Source organism: Puma concolor, chromosome A2 (assembly GCF_028749965.1).
Source record: "Puma concolor isolate L17-30 chromosome A2, mPumCon1.1.hap2, whole genome shotgun sequence".
Lineage (NCBI taxonomy): Eukaryota > Metazoa > Chordata > Mammalia > Carnivora > Felidae > Puma > Puma concolor.
This window is the reverse complement of record NC_141668.1, coordinates 55,825,838-55,843,183: the sequence shown is the minus strand read 5'-3', so window position 1 is coordinate 55,843,183 and position 17,346 is coordinate 55,825,838. Positions and strand designations below refer to the sequence as shown.

Here is a 17,346-nt window from a genome sequence, read left to right as displayed (position 1 = left end):
CTGTCTGTTGGCACAGGTTAGATGAATGTTTGAGCCCAAGTGAAATTACACTTTTTGCTAGCTTTGCCTTCGTGTCCTGCAGCCTCTGATTTTTCCTCTCTCCTGGGCTTTCTCTCCTCCTGATTTGCATCTCCTGTCGCTTTCTCATCTAGCAAAGTAGGGATGTGTCTGATGTCAGCGTCTGTGCTGTGACGGCAGTTCATTCATACCCAGTGTTGGTCTGTATGTATTTGTTCTTTTTACTCTGGCTCTCTAGTTTAAGATTAAAAGACACCCTTTAATTGAAGGTTGAGTGAAAAAGAAATGGCTGAGCTGGAGTGGAAGAAAGGCCATTGAGTCTCTCAAACATACAGGGCCTAAGGATGGCCGTGAAGCAAATCTGAAGTCCTTCTTTTTAGGACCCTGTTTCTCCAAGTGTGTTGCTTACACCAGCAGCAAAAGTGTCACCTGGGAACTCATTAGAAATACAGACTCTCAGACCCCACCCTAGACCTACTAAATGAGAAACTCCAGTGGGGGAATCCTGGAGTGTGGGTTTATCAAACCCTCCAGAGGGTTGTCATGCACACCCAAGTTTGCAAAGCACTGGTTTAGGGTATTTGGTGGGCTGGTTCCCTCCTTTCTTTGTCCATTTACTTCTGGAAGCTGAGAGGCCAGGGCCTATCAAGAACAGTGAAGGAGCCCAGATTTTGCCTTACGTGCAAGCTAAGAAGTTAGTTTTATGGAGGCGGCCAGAAGACCTGATACGTGTGGGTCAGAGACCTGAGGACTGTGTGATGCACAGCACAGCCAGCAGAATGGACATAGTGCATTGGTCCTCTGGTCCCCCAGTTTCCATGGGACGGATGCACGGAGGACCAGCTGATGTTGTCCACACACTGGGTTTGTATGGAGATCACAAGCCCAGAAACCCCCAGTATAAAGAGGACTACACCTAAACCTGCCCACCCTTTGCCCTAGAGAGAAGTCTATCTTTATTCTTCTCTGGAGACAGTTTTGTCTTCTGCCCAGAGAGAAGAACAGTCTCTATTTTCCAAGCCTATTTGCAATGCAGATATGTTAGGAAAGATAGTTCAGAACAAAAGCTGTCAGTGCCTTTTCACAAGAGGCGTGGAAACAAACACAAGAGACTGTTGTCTCCCAACTTGATGTTGTATGGAAGACTGGTCTCCCAACCGTATGAAGGGAACCGATATGCATCATTGTATACCTTAGTTCTGTGTATATTTAGGTCAGCGCTGTGAATTGGGTAACGTTACTATTTCCATTTTTCGGGTGATGAAACAGGCATAGAAAGGTTAAGTAAGCAGTCTGCCTTGATGCTGCTTAGCTGGTAGCAGAGTCCAAATATGAACACAGCTGTCGGATGCCAGGGTTCACGCGGGCTTCTGTATTTTGTAAGACCACGAGTACTTGTAATGACCTAAAATAGACATTTAAATATTATGTATTTTAATCTGATTTCTAAATGGTAGTGTGTTCTCATATATTTGATACTGTTTCACAGTTTAAATGTGACATAGACATCGTTTCCTTTAGGAGGTGCTGCTTTCATGATATAAATTAAATAATGGTAACTGGGTCATTGACAAATATAAGCAATCTCTAAATTATGAATGGTGAATGTTCTACAGGTTTGTTTAGTAAAGTCTCTTGGTACTTCCCACTTATTTACAAAAGCAATGTCCTAAATCTTATTTGGGGTTTTAAGAACTTGGCAGATAGCAAGTTACTGTAGTAAGAACTCTCCCAAGTACTGATATGTCACTCATCATGTTTTTTGCCTATCAATAATAGAAATCTACTTAGAAAACCTTAAGCCAAAACAGAGAGCAGGATGACTTCTGGAACTCTGAGGAAAAACAATATGAGTTGGTCTTAGGCGGAAAGAGATCCAGGAAACAAGCTGCCATGAATGTCTTTTGGTGTTTGTCTAGAGTTGTGTGATTTCTCGTTTTGCTGCCCTTTCATTCTTTATTTCTCCAGAGCAGGTTCCCCTGTTTTCCGATGCCTCTGGTGAAAGATGGTCCCTCTCCAAAGGAAGCCCTCCAAAGTGTACAAATCTTTCCAGGTCTTTTGATGCTGAAGACAGTGACATACCTCTAAGTTTAATTCCCATTTCCAAAAGATAAAATCTGATTGTCCCAAGTTGGGTCAGGTTGCTGAGGTCTGGAGAGGCTTAATCATTAACACTACTCTTCATTGCCTGAGTTAAGGACCAATGAGAAATAAGAAAAGAGTCAAGAGGTGGAGAACCGAAAGATGACCATTATCATTCCAAAGGTGGTACTGGAGGATGAGGCTTAGCTAAGGCACACGGGAGAGGGGACAGAGCACCCAGGGTGTGTTTGAGTCTGGAGGGCTTGTCCACTCTCTGCAGTCACTATGTGCCCTCTGCTTAGGAAGGAAGGTGAAAAGACCACATGGTGAACTTGTCATCTACAATGGCACTGAGGTGTTTATTATCACTACTCCTTTTTCTTTCCTAATATATGTATGCTACAGGGGCAGAGATCAAGGAGGTAGAGAGATTGGTTTCATTGACCTAAAGGTCATAGATTTTTAAGATAACTATACAATTTCCATTTCACCTAAAAAGGTCTCAAAAGCTAATTGTAACTCTTACCTAGGATTTGGATCGAAATCTGAGCAGACTCACTGCTTCCTTTGAAAAAGCAATAGCCAAGAAAGTTCAGTGTCAAGAAGAGGTGAACCAAACCAACAAAACTATCGAACTAGCTAACAGGCTTGTCAAGGAACTTGAGGCAAGTTGACCTTTTCTTCCAAAATTCTAATTAAAATATTCAGATCACATGTTTTTTTGGGGGGGAGGGGGCGTATCTTTATTTGCTGTTAAAATAACTAAATAGATAATAACTAAATAGACATGGAATCAACAATGAAGCAAAATAATAATCATAAATACTGTAGTTCCAATGGACTGAAAGGAAGAAGTGATGGATTCTTTGTATTTTTTGGTATATAGCCCCGAACTTCATGATTTTCCTAAGATCTGTTGTAAACCAAGAACAGGTGTTAGATAACTGTGGGATTGAACTGTTGTCTGAACCTATTCATATACACTTGCCCTTGAGTTCTTCCATCAGAACATTTTAAAAAATAAGCCTTCAGGGTGAGTTGGTTGGTTTTTCTGTGACATCTTTTTACAAGGGACTGACTTCCTAATATTATAATAGTTACTCTGTTAAATAAATATTTTTAAAACAATTCTTTTAAATGTCTCCTGTTTGGACACAGTGGTAGAACAACTTAAGCCCTTGTCCTCAGGAAGTTACAGATTTTATTTGCTCTCCCATGTGTAATATATTCATACAATAGAATATTATTTGTCCATAGAAAGGATTGAGGTATGATACATATTACAACATGGATGAACCTTGAAAATACCAAATAAATGAAAATCAAGTGAAAGAAGACAGAACAAAATGCCACATAACATGTGATTCCGTGTATGTGAAATGTCCAGAATGGGCAAAGCTACAAAATGTACACATTAGCGGTTGCCAGGGGCTGGGCAAGGGGGCAGGGTATGGAGTGACTGCTAATAAGTACAGTTTGTCCATTATGTGAGAGAAACATTCTCCAATTAGTGGGGATGATCATACCAGTCTGTGAATATACTAAAAACCACTCACATATGTACTTCACAGGGTAAATTCCACGATACGCGAATTAAGTCTCAGTAAAGCTGTTATTTTTATTTAAGTGCTTCCTGAAAGCATATACTGAACTTTTAGAAAAGCAGTTAACTGAAGGTGATAGAAAAGTTGATTTACAGTGGCTTGAACAAATGGGAATTTATTTTTTGTATATTGCAAAAGCATTCCAGGGGTAGACCACCATCAGGGAATTTGATTCAGGGAATTAGTGATCAGACTTCAAATCTCTGTGTCCCTTCTGCTTCTCCATACTTAGCATGTGGTCCTTCACGCTGAGGCACTCTGCAGCACACTCACAGATGGCTGCTATACCTCCAGGTTCAGGGGAGAGAGAAAACAATCTGGAGCAGCTGGATTTTTCTCCTGGAAACACATCTGGCAGACAGCCACTTAAGCTTCTTTAGCCAGAACTAGATTGACCACATCTAGCTGCAAAGAAGGCCAGGAAAATGGGAAATGGGGTTATCATGATTGGCTAAGCCAATCTCGTGGGGCTGGGCCCATCATCACTCTTGAAAATCAGAATTCTCTTAGCAACAAAGAAGGTAGACGTGTGTTAGGATGGGTTGGGTTAGGCAATAGCCTAACTTTTAGAGTAGACTTTAAAAAATCTAATTTAAATTTACTACAAAGTTAAACCCATCATCCCTCTAAAAGTTCATTGTATCTAAACTCACAGTCCATTCTGTAAAATCCACTCTGTCCATTCCATCTCAGTAATTGCAAGTAAAAGCTTTGGACTCGCTCTTGAGTTTTTGTTCTCTTTGTCATGACCCATACCCAATCCATCAGCATGTTGTTTTGGCTCTACCTGTGAAGTGCATTTCCAATCGCAGCCTTCTTCCTGTGCTGGTCCAGGCCACCCCCTCTCTTCCCTGGAATACTGACCCAGTCTTCACCATTGCCCCCCAAATTGCAGCTGATAATTTAAAAATTAAGCTCATTTGGGGGCGCCTGGGTGGTGCACTCCCCTCATTGCAGCTGATAATTTAAAAATTAAGCTCATTTGGGGGCGCCTGGGTGGCGCAGTCGGTTAAGCGTCCGACTTCAGCCAGGTCACGATCTCGCGGTCCGTGAGTTCGAGCCCCGCATCGGGCTCTGAGCTGATGGCTCAGAGCCTGGAGCCTGTTTCCGATTCTGTGTCTCCCTCTCTGTCTGCCCCTCTCCCGTTCATGCTCTGTCTCTCTCTGTCCCAAAAATAAATTAAAAAAAAGTTGAAAAAAAAAATTTTTAAAAATTAAGCTCATTTGTGTCTTCCCTGTCTTAGAATTCTCCAGTAACTAATTGTCTAACTCAAAATATAGTCCAAAGTCTTTCCCTGGCCTACAAGGCCCCACGTGATCTGGCTCCCAGATGTTTCTCTGTCCTCAAACCTGTTACCTTCCCTCTCACTCCACCTTTGCCGGCCCCCTTGCTCCTCTCATACTGTCAGTCACTCTTAGATCTGTGGCCTCTGCCTTTTTCCTCCAGGTGGCTTATACATGTCCAACTAATGACATCGCTGGCTCCCTCACTTTCTTCAGGTTGCTGCTAAAACGTTCTCTTTATCACGCAGTTTTGCTCGGCCCGTATACACAGCCACCCCCGCTTACAGCTCTCTTTCCACTTAGTCAGCTTTATTTTTTCATAGCATTTATCACCACATGACACCCTTAAAAACATACATTTGTGAATGCATATACTTTTGGCAGGGCGTGGGGGGGAGGTCTTTTCTCCCTAACTAGAATAGAAGCTCCCCAAGAACAGGAACTACATCGGTTTTCTGCACTGCTTGATCCCACACAGAATAATTCTTGGCGCATCATAGGCACCAATAGATATTTGTTGAATGAGTGAATGGCTGAGGTTTTTTTTTTAATGTTTATTTATTTTTGAGAGAGAGACAGAGTGCGAGCGAGGGAGGGGAAGAGAGGGAGAAACGGACTCTGAAACAGGCTCTAGGCTCCGAGCTGTCAGCACAGAGCCCAACGTGGGGCTTGAACCCGCATACCGCGAGATCATGACCTCAGCTGAAGTTGGACATTCAACCAACTGAGCCACCCAGGAGCTCCTGGATGGTTGGGTTTGAGGAGACTTTTGTGTTAAAATATATATATATATATATACATACTGTAGCCCTTTGAAGATTTGTTCTTAGATCAGTTGAGAAATTCCACTGCTACTAGTGAGGTTTATACCTGTTTCTATTGAAAGTGGTATGATTTAAGTAGTTTGAAACATTTACTATTTGTGAGGCACCTAAGAAAATGAAAAAGTACCAGTTAATTAGACTGTTTTCTTATAGTAGGTATACTGTAGGAAAAGACAGGCTGTACCATGTGTCTCTAACACATAGCCGAGTTCCAAAGGCTTTATTTGTTCAGGATGATTTAGACAAGGAGAGGAGAGAAAGTGAAATAATGTTAACTATTCAAAAAACAAATTACATATGTATTTGTATACACACACACTTTTTTTAAGGATTAATTGAAGATGTCAGACCTTTTCCTTTGAGGACAAATTCTTTCTGACTAGAACAGGAGACAGTTAACTTCTGAAAAGCATCAAGACTGATGATTTTGTCTATATAGCATTGACCTGGAAGCTATAGTCTCAACCATTCAGACTAATAAATCAGGCAATTTATATTTAATCATTAACTAACTCCTGAGCTGAACAGATGTTCAAAATTAGAAATGGGTCACCCCAGCCAGGATGACATTACAGGCAATCTATAATGCATTAGAATAAAATTATAGTGATTTTTAACTGTCTAGAAATTTATTACAGGACATGTTCCAACTCTTAAACCCTTGTTAGCCAATGTCAGTAATGATTTATGTTGTGTGGGTGGTATGGTGAAATTATTGACGATTTCAGTAGCCAATAAGCTATGTTTAGTAAATCTTCAAATTTCAAAGCTGTTTTGGAGAATGAGGTGGGTGCACTTTATTGTTTATCATTTACTATCCAAAGACAACAAAGATGGAGGAAAGGCAAATGAGAAATTTCTCTTCGAAATTAATGGATGTATGGTCTGTAGCTAAGGAAGGAAAGTAATGAATTCAATAAAGAGGGCTAAAGAATTGAAGTCCCTTAGTGTTTATATGGCTAACTTGGGATGATCTTTATCAAGCAAAACAAGAAGACAATTTATAATAGCTTTGATAACCATTCTCGTTAATTTCATGACCTCTGGGTTATGGGTAGTATGATGGCTTGCAGGGGACTGGCATTCCAGTCTATTCTGACATATATCATTTTTGCTGTGTTCTCTGTTCTTCACAAGCAAAGCTAAATTCCAGAGTTCTTCTTTGCTTCTATTATCACATTGCTGATCTTTTTTCAGTTCCTATTAATTTGCATGTGCTTAGAATGTGACACCAATTTTAGCCTGCATTGAAACAAAGTGAATTAGTGAACTATCCTTCAGTTCAGTCAATCCAAAGATACTTAGTGCAGTTTTATGCAAATCCAATATTAAGGCCTCCCCATACTTAACCTGGAAATCAGATTTAAATGGTCATCCAACTATATAGAAGGACTTGAACAGAATCCTTTGAGCGTATTATCTTCAAAGCTAGTGAGATCCTCCTGATGTCCATTTTTTTACATAGGTTATAGGTTTTTCCATCGATAGAGTGATTATATTAGAGAAATAACCTGCATAATACCAGCACTATTCTTTAATTAATAGCATCCAGGATAGGTGGCTCTTTCAGCTTTACATTTAAATTAATTAATATAATTGGTGTTTGATATTTTCCTTTGTCTGCAAGCAGCTGATAGCCAGTATGCTTAAAATAATATTTGTCTGGGGCCACTCGGGTGGCTCCGTCAGTCAACCATGCGACTTCAGCTCAGGTCATGGTCTCATGATTTCTGGGTTCGAGCCCCATGTCAAGCTCTGTGCTGACAGCTCAGAGCCTGGAGCCTCTTTCAGGTTCTGTCTCCCCCACCCTGCCCCCTCTCTCTCAAAGATAAAATAAATATTAAAAAATTTAAAATAATCTTTGTCTAGGGCGGTGTGTAGAACCCTTGTTGCAGAGTGGGAGGAATACAGAGCACTGAAGCCACCATTAAAAATCCCACTGTCACTCAGTCTTGGCCAAAGCTCTTGATGCTCCATTCTCAGAGACAGGAAAGTGACTGTCAGCTTTGGAAGAAAGAGGTCAATCATGATTAAAGCATTAGATCATCCACCAGGAAGGACATAGGAAAGTTCTAATGCCATAACGCAGTAAACTGTGCTGAAGAGAGCATGAGAGCCCCTTCATAATTATGGGTTTCAAACGTAAGAAGGATGAAGATTGCCATGCTTTCCAGTTCAGTTCTGTGCCTTCTAAAAAGGCTGTACAGAAGGATGTAGACTAAACTGAGTGGTGATGTGACTACGTTAAGCATTTGTTAAGTTGGTGTTCGCCCTGCGGTTACATCTGAGTAATTCGGCCTTTCAGTCAGAGAAGATCCGCTGGGGTCAGTCTATTAAATCGTTTGAAGCTCAAGAGAAGACCCTCTGTGGAGACGTTCTCCTTACAGCAGCATTTGTGTCTTACGTTGGATCCTTTACAAAACAGTACCGCCAGGAGTTGGTAGACTGCAAGTGGGTTCCCTTTCTCCAGCACAAGGTAAGTCACTTCCCTACCTTGTCAGCATTTGGAAGCATCATCTTGAAATTTCAGTAGAAAAAAACAAGAGTCTGGTTGGTTCAGTTGGTTCGGCATCCACCTCTTGATTTCAGCTCAGATCATAATTTTGCCTGCAGCACAGATCCTGCTTGGAATCCTCTCTCTCCTCTCTCCTCTCTCTCTTTGCCCTCCCGTGTTCATGCTGTCTCACTCTCGATCTCATTCCCAAATAAACAAAGTTAACAAAAACAAAAATAGTTTGTATCCCAGGCTCATTTCTACCTCTGTCATGACTGACTGACTGGAAATTCTAGTGTGATGAGGATATGTCTTGTGTGTTACAGTGTTTCTTGCTTTAATGATGGTTTCAACAGAAGGAGGAAAAGTAATAAATTACTTTAATTTTTTTTATTCTAGAGAGAGAATAAGTATGAGCAGGGAAGGGGCAGAGGAAGAGAGAGAATCTTAAGCAGGCTGCACACTCAGAGTGTAGACCAACATAGGACTTGATCCCACGAACTTGTGATCATGACCTGAACCAAAATTAAGAGTTAGACACTCAACCCACTCAGCCACCCAAGTGCCCCAATAAATGATTTTTTATACACTGTAGTGATATAGCTGGAAAACTGCTTTTAACAAAACTGATAACTGAAGTCAAATTTGGGTCATCGTTACAGTTTAACATGAAACTTTGTTTTCTTCCTGACATTATGGATTATAAAAGACTTTTTTTTCACAACCACTTACAGATTAAAGGTCAGCATTTTGTATATAAGTATTAAAAATAGCTCAGCCTAAATCGAAAAATTCAAACCCGTCAACAAAGTGAAATCACAGACTTGGAAGATTTAAAAATCATCTATTTTATGATCGCCCTTACACTAATGAGAAAACTGAGTCACACAAGTCTAAGTGGCTTGACTTAGGTCATGTCAAATGGGAAGTCAGACCTCCTGACTCCCAGGCCACTGTTTCCTATGCAACAGTGTGTCGTCTCAGTTGGTGGAAGCCCTTAAGATACCCTACACCTCTCTGTGTATTGATGTTCTACATTAGTAATTATGCCGCAATTTTCACAATAGTTGTTTTCATGACACAAATACATGTCAGTGGAGCTTCTGCAGATTAAATGAAACTTATTAAAAGCATTCCATAATTAATAATTTTAAAGAATAATCCTTTTATAACTCAATTATTTAATATATCTGTGGTATCAAACATTTTTAACGTTGAAGATTTTTTTTTAATTTTAGTAAGCATACAGTGCAATATTGGTTTCAGGAGTAGAATTCAGTGATTCATTCCTTATGTACAACACCCAGTGCTCATCACAGTGCCCTCTTTACTACATGTCACCCATTTAGTCCATTCCCCACCCACTTCCCTCCATCAGTCCTCACTTTGTTCTCTAACATTAAATGTGGTTTGTTTCTCCTCTCTCCTCTTTTTACCACTTTTTACCACTGCTTTCCCATATGTTCATTTGTTTCATCTCTTAAATTCCACATGAGTAAAATCATATGGTATGTGTCTGTCTCCAATTGACTTTTCACTTAGCACAATACATTCTAGCTCTATCCATGTGGTTGCATTCCTTTTGATGGCTGAGTAAGATTTTCATTGCATATATGTACCACGTCTTTATCTGTTCATCAGTCAGTGGATATAGGGACTCTTTCCGTAGTTTGACTTTTATTGATAATGCTGCTGTAAACGTCAGGGTGCGTGTACTCCTTTGAATCTGTATTTTTGTATCATGTGGAACAAATGTTTGTCCTTACGGAAAGGGGGTTCCAGTTAATGAGCTAGTTATCTTTCACTCCTTTAGATTTGATAACAGCAGAGTGGGAAGACCATGACACCTGTATGAGCCTATGCCAGAGTCCCAAGAGGAGCTAAAATTGCTCAATGTTAATTTTTTAAATTAACTTTCTTCTGAAAGCGTTTGTCCTGCCCTCTCAAGAAGCATCTGTTGTTATTTCTTCTTATCATATAGGGTGTTTCTAGAATTCTGCTTGTCTTTAGGTAACAGTCTCCTAAGTGTCTCTGACTTGTCAGTTTGTCTCAGGTATCCTGGGGATTTAAATGGTTTGTAAGTTTACCAGTCAACAAGTGACTGTGTTTTTTGTGATTTTTTTAATTTATTTATTAAAAAATAAATTTAAAAATAAAAAATTTATTTAAAAAATTTTTTGGGGGCGCCTGGGTGGCGCAGTCGGTTAAGCGTCCGACTTCAGCCAGGTCACGATCTCGCCGTCCGTGAGTTCGAGCCCCGCGTCGGGCTCTGGGCTGATGGCTCAGAGCCTGGAGCCTGTTTCTGATTCTGTGTCTCCCTCTCTCTCTGCCCCTCCCCCGTTCATGCTCTGTCTCTCTCTGTCCCAAAAAAATAAATAAACGTTAAAAAAAAAAAAAAAATTAAAAAAAAAAAATTTTTTTTACGTAGACTCCGTGCCCAGCGTGGGGCTTGAACTCACAACCCTGAAATTGAGACTTGCATCTCTCTTAACTGCACCAGCTGGGCCCTTCTGTTTTTGTGATGTTTTAAGACCTATAAACCAAACATGTCATTTATTAATGACCTTTAAGGTAACCTTGGAAGGAAACTTTTATAAAGTAAGTCAACCATCCTTAATACATTCCTAGAAATGAAGACTTTATATTCTAAATGGATCAATTCTCCCCAATTTTATAAATCAGTTTAACTTAGTTCAAATCAAAACTCCAGGAATTATATTCTTACTTGACCCAGTGATCCTGAAGTTTGTTGGAACAGTATGTTTTTGAGAACACCAAGATAATATTGGACTAGAACAGTAAGAAAGCACTTGTCCTTCGAGATTGTAAAGTATGTTCTAAAACTATGATAATTACAACAAGGTGGTTCCACAGGGGAAATAGAGTTCAGAGCATAGAGTTCAGAAACAATCAAGAATGTTGAGAGATATTTGACACATTTAGTGTGTAAAAGTGTATAAACTCCCACAGACATATCTCTCACCTGCAAATGTTGTACTCATACCCTGTCTTGCCTCCTGACGCTGTAAGATGAACAGCTGACATTTTATCTAAAGGTGATCATATAGGTTTATACTAGTTTCCATCACTTTTCCTTCCTCAAGGATAATTCTAGAGCATTTTTCTCCTCTGACGAATTTTTCCCTGTCTACTATTTCATTACTAGATCATGTCCACAGCATTCACATACGTAGTTATTTCTCTCATGTGAAAAATGCATCAGGGGCACCTGGGTGGCTCAGTCAGTTAAGCTCACAATTCATGAGTTCACGCCCAAAGTGAGTCACTTTGGCTCACAATTCATGAGTTCAAGCCCATTGTCGGGGTCCGTGCTGACTGTTAGAGCTTGGAGCCTGCTTTGAATTCTGTGTCTCCCTCTCTCTCTGCCCCTTCCCCACTCATGCTGTGTCTCTCTCTCTCTCAAAAAAAAAAAACATTAAAAAATTAAAAAAAAATACACCAACAAATTTCTCCTGAACCCTCCCTGCCTCTCCAGCTACTCCTCCATTTCTCTGTTCTCATTTGCAGTCATCACTTTAGACACCAATCTAGAAACACTGTCTGCAGATCTTCCCTCCATTTTCTGAGTTACTCTGGACAGGCTTTTGTCCCCAACACTCTACCAAAACTCCTATTGTGCAGTTTTGCTTCCACGTTGCTAAGTCTAGTGGTTTGTTTTCCAGTCTCCTCCTACTTGACTCTTGGCTACGCTTGATGTGATTGATTACTCCATCCTTCCATCAGTACCTTCTTTACTAGAGTCCAGAACCTCCCCTCCTCCCCATCTTCCTCCTATGTCACTGGTGAATCTTTCTCAGACTTCATTAATTTATTCCTCTTCTCCCCAATCTTAATGTTGAAATGCCCAGCTTTTAATCTTTGACCTACTTCTCACCAGGTGTGTGGCTTTAAATGTCACTTGTACACCAGTAATTTGCAAAAGTATATCTGTGGCCCAGACCCTGGCATCTTAACTTCTGTGTCAGAAAAATGTCTCACATATAGTGCATCCAAACCAAAATCCTGACCTTCTCCCCGCCCAAAACCTCTTTTACCCAGGCACTCCCAACTTGTTTAATGACAGCTTCACCTTCTGTTGGGCCAAAATCCTTGGAGTCACCTTGACATGACTCTTCCCTCTGGCACTCATATCCAGCCCATCCAGGAAATTATACAGGCTATGCCTTCAAAATACATTCAGAATCTGACCAGTTTTCACCACCTTCACTGCTCCCATCCCGGGCCAAGGCATCATCCCTCTCTTGGATTGCTGCAAAAACCTCCTAACTGGTTTCCCTGTTGCTATATTGGTTGTTTCTCTCCAAAATCTCATCTCAATAGCCAGTGTGATTCTTTAAAAGTGCAAGTCAGATTAAGTGAATTTTCTTTCAGAATTCTTTCTGTGACTCCTCACTGCACTCTGAGCAAAAGCCAGAAGTCCTATAATGTCTTGTAAACCCCTCTTTGATTTTGCCCCTTTCTCTATCTTACTCCTTATTATTCTTTTCCTCACTGCTCTGCCTTAGTCACACTGCCCAGATACCAGATATGCTCTGACCTCAGGCCCTTTGCCCTTGGTGTTTTTTCTATCTATATAGAGATATAAATAGTTATATATATATATATATATAGTGCTGTAATATAAATATATATTATATATATAAATACATATTTATATATATAAATTATATATTATAATATATATATATAGTGCTGTAATATAAATAGCTCATTCCCATCCATCAGGTCTTTGTTCAGATGCCATTTTCAAATCTCAGAAAGAATTATAACGTCCATCCCTCAGTATGTCTCATCCCACTCTATTTTTCCCCATAACACTTATCACTTGCTAATATGTTGTTTCACTTATTCATTTACTGTGGTTAACAGCTTTTCCCTCCTTCAGCTGCAGTGTAAGATCCATGGAAGCAAGGGTTCTGTATATTTTGTTAACCTGGCATGGTACCTGGAACGTTGCAGATGTTGAGTATGTCTTTTCATTAAGATGTAAGTTACCCACCATACAATTCACCCCTTTAAAATATTCATTTCAGTGGTGTTTAGCATATCCACAGAGTTGTACAACCATCATCACGGTCAATTCTAGAACATGGTCATCAGCCCCAGAAAAAAACCCATATCCATTAGCTCCAATCACCCCATTCTCTCCAGGCTTAGGGAATCACCAGTCTGTTTTATGTCTTTTTAGATTTGCCAATATCTAAATGATCTATAGGCAAGTAAGAGGGATGACAACTCTTTCCCACACACATTTTGAGTGTTGAGGGTATTAAGACAAACAGTCTCCGGAGAAAGCCCTCGAGGGAAGTGCGTCCCCAGGGGAGTCGTTCCTGTAACCCAGCCTCATGTTGAGATCACATGGAAGTGAACTTTTAAAACAAATCAATGTCGATTGAAGTAGAATCACTAGTGATGACAGGCTGCCTGTTGGCAGCTGTGGAAAGCTCTCATGGATTCCAGTATGCAGCCTAGGGTTGAGAACCACTGCTTAAGTGAGAACTGATGTTTTGGTGAAGATGAGCAGGTCGTGGGAGCAAGGTTATTTGATCTGAATAGGACCATGATTCTAAAGGGTGTGTGGGAAGAGTTGCAGAATGTGCATCTTGGGGGTGTGAGTCTGGAGGCTGGGTCAGGAAGGAACAGCAGCAGAGTGATGACTGAAAGGATAGGGACAGTGGGCGTACATGGCCTTGAGGGTCCAAATTAAACTGTTACTTAACATGATTTTTATCCAGAGAATAGCTTAGAAGGTAGTGACTGAACAAGACAGGGTAATGGGCATACATGGCCCGTGGGTCCAAGTAAAATTGTTAGCCAAAATTGTTTCCATCTAGAGTTATTGTCCTCTGGGCACTCAGGTGGAAAGACGGACAAGTTCATGGAGACATTTACACTCTCCTCATCGATGTGACTGAGAAGTTAAAGACAGAACAAATACATGGGGTTATTAGTGGTGGTAGCCTTTCTAAGCCTCAGTGCCCTAAGCAAAAACAAGCAAACAACCAGAGATAGCTTCTTTGCAGAACTCTTATAAGTTACCTGAGACATGGAAAAGAGTGAATGTATGTGAATAAATTTTGTAAGGCCTTATAAATGTTAGGTTTTTTTGTCACCTAGAAATGTGAGTGGTGGTTTTTTCTTTTTTTTTCAGTTCAGCAACCCTGTGTGTTTTTGTTTTTCTTGAATTCCAGTATAATTGACATACAGTTAATACTAGTTTGGGGAATACGAAAGAGTGATTCAGCACTTTCATACATCACCTGGTACTCAGCATGATAAGTGTACTCTTGAGTCTTCCTAATTCCCCCATCTTCCACCCACCTCCTCTCTGGTAACTGTCCATCTGTTCTTGGTATTTAACCATGTGGTTTTTTGCTTTGTCTCTTTTCTTGTTCTTTTGTTTTATTTCTTAAATTCTACATATGAGCAAAATCATATAATATTTGTCTTTCCCTGACTGACTTACTTAGCCTTATACTCTCTGGCTCCATCCATGTGGTTGCACGTGACAAGATTTCATTCTTTTTAATGGCTGCGTAATACTCTATTATACATATACCACTTCTTTATCTATCTCTGGATGGACACTTGAGCTACTTCCTAATTTGGCTATTATAAGTAATGCTGCAGTGAACATAGGGGTGCCTAGGTCCTTTTGGATTAGTGTTTTCATATTCTGTGGGTAAATACACAGTAATGCAATTACTGGGTCATTTGGTAATTCCATTTTTAATTTTTGGGGGGCCTCTCCATACTGCTTTCCACAGTGGCTGCACCAGTTTGCATTCCCATCAGCAGTGCAAAAGTCTTCCTTGGGGAAATGAAAGTGTCATCTCATCAGAAGGTCCCCTTTCTTCCTTTGGAATATGCCACTTGGTTAGTTTTCAGAGGATTCCGATACACATGTGGTGTTAGGATTAGTTTGGATTGATTCATGGCATGTACATCCATCCTTCTCCTTCTCTCAAGTAGAAGCTTCTTCTCTGTAGAGGGGAGCCTCTTTGTTTTTGTTTTTCCCCACCTCATATCATAGTGGCATCCGGGCTGACCCTTAGGTTGATGCTACTGAATGAAGCAATTAGATGGAGCCTTCTGGATTTGCAAAGCTGACTTGAGACATAAAGGGCTCCCTTTTTTGTGTTTGATTTCCAGACTCATTTTCCTTTCTGCAGACTTCTTCAAGGACTTATGAAGAAAAGAGTGAATTAAAAAGACACATGTGAAATGAGGTTTATATTCCCCAGCCTAAACCTAGGGTAAAGTTTATTATGAAAATGATTACTATAGTGTAAATACCAAAAAATATATTTTAATTAAAAAAAATTTCTTTGTGCACTTATGCAACCACCTATTTGAACATAATACTGTCAAGAAAATATCCTAAAATTTGTTTGTGAAAATTTAAATCTCAAGGTATGGCACAACATTTATGATATTCTTTACTATGAGTTACCTGCTTTATTTCCCCTGCTAGATTAAACTGACCCTTTATAAAAAGGGGGACTTCTCTTTGATCCCCTGCACTCAACTGTGTGCACAGTAGGTGCTCAAACAGTTGAAACTACCAAATTCGGACACAAGACATACATGTATACTTTCTCCTTTTAGCATCAGACATTAAAGTTATTTCAAACCTCCAGTTGCTTCAAGTTGTTCGCATTAAGTAGAAGTTAAAGCCACAGATCCCTTGCTGATAGGAGGATGCTTATTCGAAAAGATATGATTTTTCTTGTGTCTTTAAGAAAATTGTGTGTCAATACCAAGGCTGCTGCTCATCCCACTAGGAGACTGAGTTTGATTTATTTCTAAGGTAACACTGTGGTCAGAGACAGTAGGAATGTTACGCTGCTTTTCCTATATGTGTTCATATCAGTGGTACTTTTCCTATATGTATTCATATCCAGTAGCTCTACTGGAGGAATTCTTCTGGCACCTTCTTTGCTGAAGCTCCATGGTCAACCAGTCAGTCAGACTCCTGCTGCTGCTGCGACACCCCCCGCGTCCAACCCACTCCAAGTAGGGCTCTTACTGCCCTCTCTTCTGAGGGCATGTTTCCATATTAGCGCCCCCCCCCCCCCCCCAGCCATGGGACTAGCTCCTTACTCATCTTGCTCATTACGGGGTCTCCAGATGCTGTTTCTTATAGAGGAGGTACTCCATAAATATTTGGTGATTGATGACCAAATGAATAAATTTCTTAACAAATTCTTTCCTATAATCTTATTTTTTGTAAAGTTGCTTTTGTAAAGAATGATCCTTATTCTTTAAAATCGATTTCTTAGGGTGGCGCCTGGGTGGCTCAGTTGGTTGAGCGTCCGACTTCAGCTGATTTCACGGTTCATGAGTTTGAGCCCCAGGTCAGGCTCTGTGCTGACAGCTCAGAGCCTGGAGCCTGCTTCACATTCTGTGTCTCCCTCTCTCTCTGCTTTTGCCCTGCTTGCACTCTCTATCAAAAATAAATAAACATTAAAAAAAAAAATAGAAGGGTGCCTGGGTGGCTCAGTTGGTTAAGCGTCCATCTTTGGCTCAGGTCATGATCTCACAGTTCATGAGATCAAGCCCCGTGTGGGGCTCTGTGCTGACAGCTCAGAGCCTGGAGCCTGCTTTGGATTCTGTGTCTCCCTCTGTCTTTCTGCTCCTCCCCCACTCACACTCTGACTCTCTCTCAAAAATGAATAAAACATTTAAAATTTTTAAAAAGAAGATATTAAAATAGATATCTTAGGGCACCTGGGTGGCTCCATCGGTTAAGCATCCAACTTCAGCTCATGTCATGATCTCATGGTTTATGAGTTCAAGCCCCATAGTGGGCTCTGCACTATCACTGCCGAGCCTGCTTGGGATTCTCTCTCTGTCTCTCTCTCTGTCTCTCTCTCTCTCTCTTTCTCTCTCTCTCTTTCTCTCTCTCTCTTTCTCTCTCTTTCTCTCTCTTTCTCTCTCTTTCCCCGTCCCCATCTCATGCTTTCTGTCTCAAAGTAAGTAAATAAACCTTAAAAATTAAATCAAATAATTAAATAGGT

At 40.4% G+C, this 17,346-nt stretch overlaps 1 protein-coding gene across 2 annotated transcripts in view; it reads left to right on the top strand.

The window, feature by feature from the left end:
• DNAH11 (dynein axonemal heavy chain 11) overlaps positions 1-17,346 on the top strand; it is a 352,527-nt gene that overhangs the window by 255,841 nt on the left and 79,340 nt on the right. For both annotated transcript variants that reach the window (XM_086694494.1, XM_086694493.1), the window contains 2 exons: positions 2,631-2,765; positions 8,117-8,287. In XM_086694494.1, coding sequence (XP_086550620.1) covers positions 2,631-2,765; positions 8,117-8,287 — 306 coding nt within the window. The remainder of the gene's footprint in view (positions 1-2,630; positions 2,766-8,116; positions 8,288-17,346) is intronic.